At 39.7% G+C, this 9,766-nt stretch overlaps 1 protein-coding gene across 4 annotated transcripts in view; it reads left to right on the top strand.

Moving 5' to 3' along the window:
* The first annotated feature begins 5,341 nt into the window (after window positions 1–5,341).
* Window positions 5,342–9,766, top strand: part of LOC146991544 (alpha-1,6-mannosylglycoprotein 6-beta-N-acetylglucosaminyltransferase B-like) — a 127,422-nt gene continuing 122,997 nt past the window's right edge. For 2 of the 4 annotated variants that reach the window (XM_085774285.1, XM_085774277.1), the window contains exon 1: window positions 5,587–5,875. In XM_085774285.1, the coding sequence (XP_085630411.1) occupies window positions 5,808–5,875 (68 nt within the window). In that variant the 5' untranslated portion in view covers window positions 5,587–5,807. Of the gene's footprint in view, window positions 5,876–9,766 lie in introns of all 4 variants that reach the window. The other 2 variants (XM_085774303.1, XM_085774292.1) reach the window with 2 other exon arrangements.

The following is a 9,766-nucleotide window of genomic DNA, read 5'->3' as shown; positions in this document are numbered from 1 at the left end:
TTGGTATAAAAAAAAGTTGGTGAAATGAAAAACGATAAAGTGAACAGGTAGCTGCAGGTGAATGGGATGATTAACGATTAGTAATTAAGTCCAGGCTCTGTTTTCAATTACAGTTCAGTGGTAATGGATTGTTTTTTCGTTTGTTTGTTGTGACTGAGTCCAGACTCCCAATTAGCCCGTCTTTGTTTGGAAGACCAGCTGGGGCATGGAGGAAGGAACGAGTTTTAGGCAGTGTCTGAGTGGGTCTAAATTAACAAAGGGAGGTTACAGCATTGTCTGCTCTGATTTCCTCTTTTTTGTTCTCCAAATGTGAACCTCTGTGTAGTGGACTTTAGAATCTGGTTAAAATCAATCCTGAAATAGAAACGTTATGCGTCTTTATCAAGAGTAGTTTTCAAATTTGGTTGAACAGTTGGCCAGGACTCATGCACAGGTGAAGCTCTATATGGTCTAATGTGCCCCTTCACAACTTATGTGAGCCATATTCATGCATGATTGAGGCCAAGTCGAAAGGTTTAACAGACTGTAAGGAAAGAAACTTGATATGAAGCTGAGGCGCCAGCAGTCCGAGCTAAGTGTTTGAATTGAATTTAAATTTAGTTGATTCTGCCAGGTGTAGTTTATTACGTGGTGTTTTGTCCCAGCAATAAATATGAGCGCACATTTTACTTTCAAGTTATTCAGCAGATTTACTCCTTAAACTGTTCCGACATGGAGACAGGCCCATATATTTACATTCTTTGTTTGCTTAAGTCTTTACAATGTCTCCTCTTGATGTATTTTCTTTGTCAGGGTTTTGTCTAACTTTTGCCATCTGTTTTTTTTTTTCCATTACATTGCATTGCAACAGTGACATGTATTTTTTGCAGTTTCTCCTCACTGCCAGAGAAAATTAAATTAGATTGGCTGCCACGGGTGTGTGACACTGATATGCGATTTGTCTACGTGATCAGAGTTTGGAGTTTGATTTCAGTCTTTTGTGCTCATCTCAACTCCGCTTGTGACAGCAACCTACCTTTATAATGACCTGCATAAATCACCCGATTAGAATCACATTTTCTTCGGCTGACTCTTCTTACATGTTGTTCCACAGAGATAAATGTAAAAGTGGGGAAGTGGATTTGACCTTTCCTGGCTCCAGAAACAGAAATCAATCAATGCTTCTGTCATGATGAACAGTTTTTCCATTGGTTCACAATAAAGGATCATTAGCCTTATCCACATAATATCTGTTACACCTCTATCTTGAGAGAACCAGTTAGTAAAACACACTTTTTAGATGCATACTCAATTACTGAGGAAAATGTGCATAATACATCATCATATTGTACAAGGGCTGTTGTATAAATATGTTTTCAAGTATCATGCAAAATCGTTTGAATCTCAATTTCAAATGATTACACTGAACTTTATTTGTCTTTACAAGCTAAAAGCATCTATTTGCAAATGAGGCTCGCAAACAAATTGAGATTAATTGAGAAGCACTTTATCATGCATAAGAATGTTGAGCATTGATTAGTTCTTTAATTGTTCATCAAATTGTTTTGCTCCCTCTATCCAGATTTGTTTAGATAAATTAACATGTGGAAATCAGAAACACTCGAGATAATCCTGTGCGCTGTGCAATGACATTTGCAAGCGAGAAGAATTTCTTAACCCTCATACAGAACAAGATTAGAAGGTGCCAATCATCCATGCATGTCTCTTCAATCTAAAAGAATCAGGCTACCAACTGTACAGTCAGCCTGCGGCACTGAGCAGTCCATGCAAGCATGTAAACAAAAATATACATGCATCAAAGTATTTGGAACAACAATGCCACTCAGTCAGTTCCAAAAATTGCCTAAATATTACAAACATACTGACAATATTACAGCAGCACCTTCACTGGCACCAGTCCATTTGCCATGATTTGACACAAAAAGTAAACTGCTGTAATTTCTTTTTGGCCATAATATGCCGTGGCTACATGAGTTGCTCTGATTTTTAAAGATGTTTAATGGCATCAATTTATCATTCTATTCATTTAATATATCAATATCTATTTATCAATTTAGTCTTAAATGCATATAATTTAAGAAAAATATTTTGAATATTAAATTGCATGCAACAAACCAATCTCTTTAAATCCCCACTAAAAAGAATCGTTTCTCTGTTCCATCAGTGTAATGCTTTTGCAATTTAATTAAGAGCGTTTCCATCAGCGTTTCTAACTTTTCTCTTTGTAGTAAAGGGCATTTTGATGTTCTTATTCTTGTGTATGCCATAAGCTCGCCCACAGTTACATACAGCATGAACAGTAACTAACTCACCATTTGAGATGCTATCTGAGGCTTATGTGTTCCACTTATTTTTAAAGTCATTTCTCCCCCCTTGGTGAGAGAGTCGGTTCCAAACAAAATCAGATAACAACTTTGTGGGCTAGATAAGAGAAGTTCTCGTGAAATATGAGAAGCAAATGTGCCTGCTTGCTCTCCTCCCTTTGTCCCTGACCATTGATAGATGGACTGTACTCCCCTGCTAGTTTAGTCATCCATCCTACATGAAAATGTGTTAAGCAAGCCATGTGTAAGAAACAGTGTCTCTTGATCTATATTTCACTTGCTCTGTGTCTCTCTGTGTTTGTTCTCTCTTTTTTCTGCTGTGCTGTTGTATTTGTGTACCACTTATTCTGCACAGTACTGAAATATGTTCACCTTTTTGAGCTTTATTTGGTTTCATCCATACAGTTAAAAAAAAGACACTGCATCACTTATTTTTCATTGTGGACATCATAAGGTTTGTTTGGAAAACATAGTCCCAAAGATATTGATAATATCACCATATTCGTACCATCTTGTATGTTCATAGAGGTCATTATATCTTGTCTGGGCTCCACCTGAGACAGTGCATTGATGGGTTGTTGGCTTTAAAATATATTCTGAGCACATTTGGCACATTGTCATATTGTTTGATGACAGATCACCATACAAATCTATACATTGATTGGGTTAGTTACAAGTATTACAAGATGTAAAAGCTTGCAGGGAACTGTGGAGATAGTGCTGATTTTAGGGCATGTCTGAAACTGGCTCTGTGCCGACTGTATTCTATTGTAAAACGTCTATATCCAAAAGTATCAAGTAAAGAGGATAAATTGCACTCTGTGTTCATGCGTTAACCCCCCTGGCCTGGAGCTGGTTTTATAATCATCACTTCTTTAGGGTACATACATTTGCAGCCAGCTGCCACCAATAAGCCTGGTGGAGAAGTCATTTATAAACAACAAAGCAATACTAAATGAAAGTCAAACAACACCAAAAGTAAAACACAAAAGATGTGGTAATATACATGCTGAATATCAGTACTGCTTTAAAAAAAAAAAATATTGCAGAGCCTCTGCTTCTTCTGTGCCTGAGGTGGCTTTACACTTGCTGGTTAGCACAGCCTCAAGCTAGATGCTGTTTCAAGGTAGACAGCTCATTAAGAATAGTGACAAGTGCTGCGGAGGGGACAGGACAAACAAAACAAAAAACTACATAGTGGTTGTGACAGGGTCTGTGACACTTTCTCCACTCCAGAATTGGACTTAATGCTTCTTTCATTGAAACAATTCACTACTGCAGTGGCCATCCATTAAAAAAAAAACTAAACACATTTACACTATAGACAGTGCAAAGTCTTCTAAAAGGTGTTAATGTCTATATTTGCTTTGGAAGTGGTGATGGCTCCTGCCTTTGGGTATTCTCCGCATCTGACAGAATGCTTTTCAGACTTCAGTGATTTCTACTACTGTGCAGAAACTATTCCCACAACCCACAGAGAGGGACAGCCAGCATGGGCGGTGGGCTGTCAGTCAAATCCACATGTACCAGGGCGAGTGATGCATGAAGAGAGTTTGAGATTTCTCTGTCATCCTCAGTCGGGTCCCCCGCAGATCTCCCCCTTCTGCATCCATTTCCGCTCCAATGCTCTGCTGGCCACAAACACTGCATAATCTGTGCCACTGCTAAAACTGACTGCTAATTGTTTTAACTGAACAAATAAGGTTGACTAGAGTTGTACTTTGGGGTTTTCCCTGCCTTTTGTTTGGGTTATTTTTCAACTGTAGTTTTTAAATGAAGCACTTGGAACAACACAACAAAAACAGACACCCATTGTATTTAAGGCTACTGTGAGACAGTATTCTTCAACACTGTGTCACTCCTTGTAAACTTATTCATTAATTTATTCAAACGCTGATTTTTAATGTTCATTATGTCTTCTAAAGCTTTTTGGTCCAACTACAGTAAGTACTATGACTGCAGTAGCATTGCCTGCCGCTGGGTGCCGCTGTTGTACCCTGATCTCATTCGCTGTCCGTGGTGCTGAACGGCTCAGCTGCGATGCACTCACCACCAAATACAGTATAGGCTACACATTCGTACAGTAGTGTAGAGACCAATTTGAGCCAACAATGGTGCCAAAAAGGAATGAAAGGGGAAAAAAGGAGAAAAAAAGGGGAAAAAAAAATTCTATAAATAGAAAAATAACAATAAGCAAAATACAGCTAGTATCCTGTTTAATATCCTCTTGTGAGGCTCCGGAAACCACCTGTGGGAGTCAGTGACCTACTGGAAACAGACTATATCAGAGCACCAACCTGGTCCTTTTTACAGGCTTCATTAAAGAAAAGTAGCCTATCCTATCACAAACCGATCAGAGCGTTGTTCATATTAGGTTACTGAGGCAGGGAAAGGAAAGTTGAGGTTGTGAGTGTTACCTAAAGTTAAAAGCCACAGATTTACCTCTCTGCCTTGATCCTGCGCAGCCTTCAACCCACCAGATCTTTCTACAGTAGCTACAGTGCAGGCGGTCCAGCGTCAAGCCAGCTGGAGGAAGCTACACATGTAACGGAAATAATAGGCACATCCTCCCAAATAAAAGAACACAGTGTTCGCACGTGGTCTCAGCACTAAAACATTTATTTTTTAACTAGATTTCAGCACAACTGTCGATTCGTTTTTAGATTCATTTAAAAAGAGACAATATGTTTATTCCATCTTTTAATGTAACAGAAATAGATTTTGGACTCCTTGTCTCATGGTGCAGATTGGTGGCTACAATATTAAAATTATGTGATTCATGAAATGCCATCACACGTTTCATCACGCACTGTTCCCTGTTCTCAGACACCTTTCTGTCTATATTCAACCTAAGGATCCCCATCATTATTATTGTCATGACTAGTCTGTGAATAATAAGTTTTGGTGTTGGTTGTTTTTAATTGTGCGTTGCTCGCCTGTTGTTGATTTAGGGGCTATTATTTTGAAAGAATTAACCGGATGTCCATCAATTCAGTAGCTGCCGTACCCTCAGAAGTGAGTACGAGGGCAACACGGCACAACACGGTGGCCACACTTGGACTGGCTTCGCTGTGAAGTTGAGTCGTCCACGAAGCTATTCCTCCTCTCCGTAAAGTCGTCCACACTCGAAGGAGAAAAAAAAACCACACTCACACAACAAACCGTTTGAGAACAACGCCATTTCTTTTTTTTGGTAAAGACTTCACATCGGATATGACTCCGACGGGCGACACAACCTGCGGCGACTTCACCTCGGATTCACAGTGCATGTCTGACGACGGAATATAACGCCTTTGAATTACATTTTCACACGCGTGGAAGAAGAGACTTACTGAATTAAACTTTCTACCATTTCTCACGGGGAGAGTGAAGAAGCCACTTTTTTGACCGTCGGAGGGGACGTTAATAGAATAAAATGGTCGGTCACCTCAAGTCCCAGGTCGGGAGGTTAACAGCAATGTCAGCGGTGGCTCGTTTTGGAAAATGATTACTGGCATCACCGACGGTAAAATAATGGTCAGAAGATGTCTAGTAACGTTCAAACCGTTCAGGTAAGAGACAAAGAGCCCGCGACGTTATTTTTCACCCAGTTTTCTCTTTCGCCTCGAGCACTGTGGTCGCTTATATTGATTTAAGTGTGTGTGTTTTCTCTATGCGTGCATTTTATCACACAGACGTCCCAAAGCTGAACAGTAACAAAATGGCTAAATTGAGTTATAAACCTCTGCTACTGGGTCACTTGTGTATGTGAAGCCAGGCACACCAGGTGTTTCTCTACTGGATAAATTAGATTTAGATTGACTGAGATAAAGGGACAACACTCAGCGGTGGATTATGAAAGAGCAGTTGTAGCTACTACCAGTCAGCCGAGCTCTAACTTAGTTTCTTACCACATGGTTAGCTCCATTATCACTGTGTGACTGGGCTTTGTTTGTGAAGATATGAAGGGGGAAACTGGAGGGGATTTCTTACACATGTTAACCACTTTAACAGCTGATCTTTTTACACTCCATTGAGCCATGTTGTGCCAACCTGCTTTATTTTAAATTGCCTTGATAGGTAGGCTACAGAATAATACTATACATTTGAATTAAATAGTCTAATTTATCCATCTTTTGCTTTTTTTAAAGGGAGTTAGAGATCAAAAGCAGCGGACGCATATCCTCAAATCACCAGTTACTGTAACTCACTTTCCACCTGCTAATGCTGTTGGCTTTTTAAAACAGTTTCCTTTGTGAGCTGGAGCAGGGATGTAGCAGTTGTGCAGCAACCTTTGTTTTATTAAAAAAAAGAAGTGGGTCTTTGAAATGATTACATTCATGCTGCATTGAATTGCTTCACCTGCAACCCACTCTGTAGATGGGGTATTTATTCAAACACATTCAATTAAGCAGCTTTGTGACAGAGCTGCACTAGCCTTGACAGTGCAGACAATGAGAGCTTGCCACGGGTGATTTCATTCAAAATGAAGCCAGATCTCTCGCCTAGAGCTGGGTTTTAATTTTTTAATTTTTGTGAACTCTGAATGGTTGGATCATTTTCATTGAATTTGAACTTTTATTGAATAGTCATCATGTCAAGACCCCCCAAAAATAAACACACACACACTTGGCCAGAGTTGAAGAGTTGGTAGAGGGATGATGTGAATAGCACAGACACATCAGACAGGTTTCTTCTAATTTTTCAGCAGCAGGAATACTACTTGACAAGTCTTATCTGTTGACAAGACCTCGAGCAGAAAGATGTTAATAGCCAAAGCTTTTGCTTGTCATGCTCTAACATGAAATGTGAAAATCAACATTATCTTAAAATGCAGACCAAATTGAATTGTTCACAGAGTTTAGGCTGGTTAAGGTGCCAGGAAAAGTTTCTTGGAAAACACCCCAAGTTAACACCTACGCCATGGCTCCTCCACGCCTGGCAGAACTCCTCGCTTCAAAATCATCTACCTAGAGGCATGTGTGAGGAAGCCAATTAGCTGATAGTAGATCTCTCCTTCTGATCCAATTATAGGGAGCAGAGCATTTACTTTAAGCCTGTTAATTAAAGACTCGTCAGGCAGGACCGGGGCCTAATCCTCTCATATCACCCACCTAACGCCACTTTGGAAAACGGCTAAATGATAAGAGAGGAAACGATCGCCCTAGGACGTCGTCAGACCAGCCTTTGCGCACCCACATGAGCTGACTATTTTCACTTCCTTTCCCCCTTCCTTTCCATCATGCTGCCATAGCTGCTTCCCCCTCCCCTGGCCTGTATACACATGATTACTAATCCTTAGATCACAAAGATTGATTATCTGTTAAATCAGCTAATTTTGCTTTATGTCGTTGCTGTGACCCCTGTATTTAATTTTTTTTTTTAAAGTGGGCCACTACAGTTTTTCTTATTGAGGATGAGGGTGAAAAACAAATATCAGGCCAGATAAAATGTATGAATAATTGTTGTAAATCAGGTCAGTGATTTTAATTTTCTGCTTCCACTTATTTTGCTTCCTGACCAGATTGTTGTGTTGTGCGTAATCCATGCAGGTAGACATGGCTTCATATTCATGACTAATAATCCCTTGATCATAAAGATTGTATGGGATTGGATGCACATGAGTTACTATATTGCTGCTGTGGTCCTGTGACAGTGATTGAGCTATTCCAATTCATTCCACAATATGCCTGGAACAGATGGGGCAATATTTCATTATATCATAATACTACTGTATCCAGGGAGAGATATAGAGCTATACTGTATGAGACGGCAGAGTAGCTGAGCATATGCTTATAGATACTAGGACTTTGATGTAAGTATGATTATGTTTTTTCCCCTCTGTTTTTAGTGCAAATTAATAAAGCAACGCTGTACGCATGAGTGCCCGTTGACACGGTGACACTCTTCTTTGAAGCCTCTTGCTGTAATCCTGCTGATCACAGTCATCGTCACATTAAGTGTTGTCTAATAATCTGCTTCCAACACCAGCGATTCAAGATGATAATCAGAATTGGGAGGTCTAATTCCAATGTGTATTCATGCACAAATTACTGTTTGTCTTGTTCCAAGTGTAATCAGTACTGTTATTCATTAGATTCAACTCAGAATGTGGTCTGATTACTTTGTGCCACAGGATGTACAGAGCATGAAGATAACAATTTAACTGTGATGACTTAACTTTTTGGAGTGATTGGATGGTTATTATCACGTTGGATGCTCACGTTGGATGGTTATTCAATATCAATATTTAGTTTTTTGTCTCGTGCCAGAGTAAAAAGTTTCCTCTCAGAGAAGTCACATCCCACAGTGTGTCCTTGAAGCCATCTGAGCGAATAACAACCCAGGACAAGACACATTGGCTCTATCTTGGAATACAAAGTCACCCTGGGAGGTTGCCAAACCACTAGGCTCTATGCTTAACAGATTATTCAACATCATCTTGATCCCTTTGGGTCAATCAGATCAGTCAGCAAATGTTCTTTTAAGTGGCCATTCTTCGTTTCTGTTGATAGGAACTCACTTTCGTACGGCCTCATCAATATTAAGAGGTTTTGTTCTGAACGTTGCGTGACTGGAGCTACTTAACATTCCATGAAGTGCTGTCAGATTTCACACTGGGCCATGCATCCAAGCAAACAGCTCTTGTCTGGCTTTGAAGAAAGCAATGGTTGTGAATAATTCATTCATTTGTTATGTTAAGATTCATCTTTCCAACCTCGGGTGCAGAAGTTAAAAGACTACAGGTTACGTGAAGGTGGGCCCTAAATTATGAAGCGGGTTGTGATAAGTTTTGTTACGTTCTTTCCATTGCTCCACGTATTCTTTGCAACTGCTTGTTTGCACCTATTTTTTGCAAATATTGTAAAGCATTTATCCAAACAAATTTACATAATAGAGGAACATATGGGAAAATTATTGCAGCTGCTGAAAAAGTGGTTTATGTGCGCAGGAGTGTTAGCCACTCTTTGTTGGATAAATTTCCCTTGCACTCCACCGCTTCTACAAAATCTTCCAAGAAGTTTCTCTTTTAGCAGCAGAGCAGCAAGTTTTTTTTTTGTTAGGGCTTGACTTGTTAGTCATGGAGGCTGACTGGTATTTTGTCCAGTGGATAAGAATCACAGACAGCTTTGCCTCTGTGGTTCCCCTGAAGAATCTTGGTATAATAAGATAACCTTTGATCCATATACACAGAAGAGAGTAGCTTAACTAGGGCAGGATTTACACAGATACAAAAGACCTGATTTTCAACTCTTTTTAAGTCAACGATCTGATTCTCTCATGGCTGTCTAACAAGGGAGAACCCACACACAGTTTCATTTTATTTCCCCCTCTGAGAAACAGCTTTTCAAATATCAGATCTCTGCCACAAAGCAGCATAAAGCAGTACTTTAAGTTACAAAGCCAGGTCTGCAGTCTAGATCTGAGCCTGTTTTCCTGATGGATTTTACAATATGATCACC

The sequence above is a fragment of the Trachurus japonicus genome, chromosome 1 (genome assembly GCF_045865225.1).
Source record: "Trachurus japonicus isolate A0001 chromosome 1, Traja_1.0".
NCBI lineage: Eukaryota > Metazoa > Chordata > Actinopteri > Carangiformes > Carangidae > Trachurus > Trachurus japonicus.
Note: the sequence above shows the minus strand (reverse complement) of the source record. Positions and strands in the feature narration are given on the sequence as shown.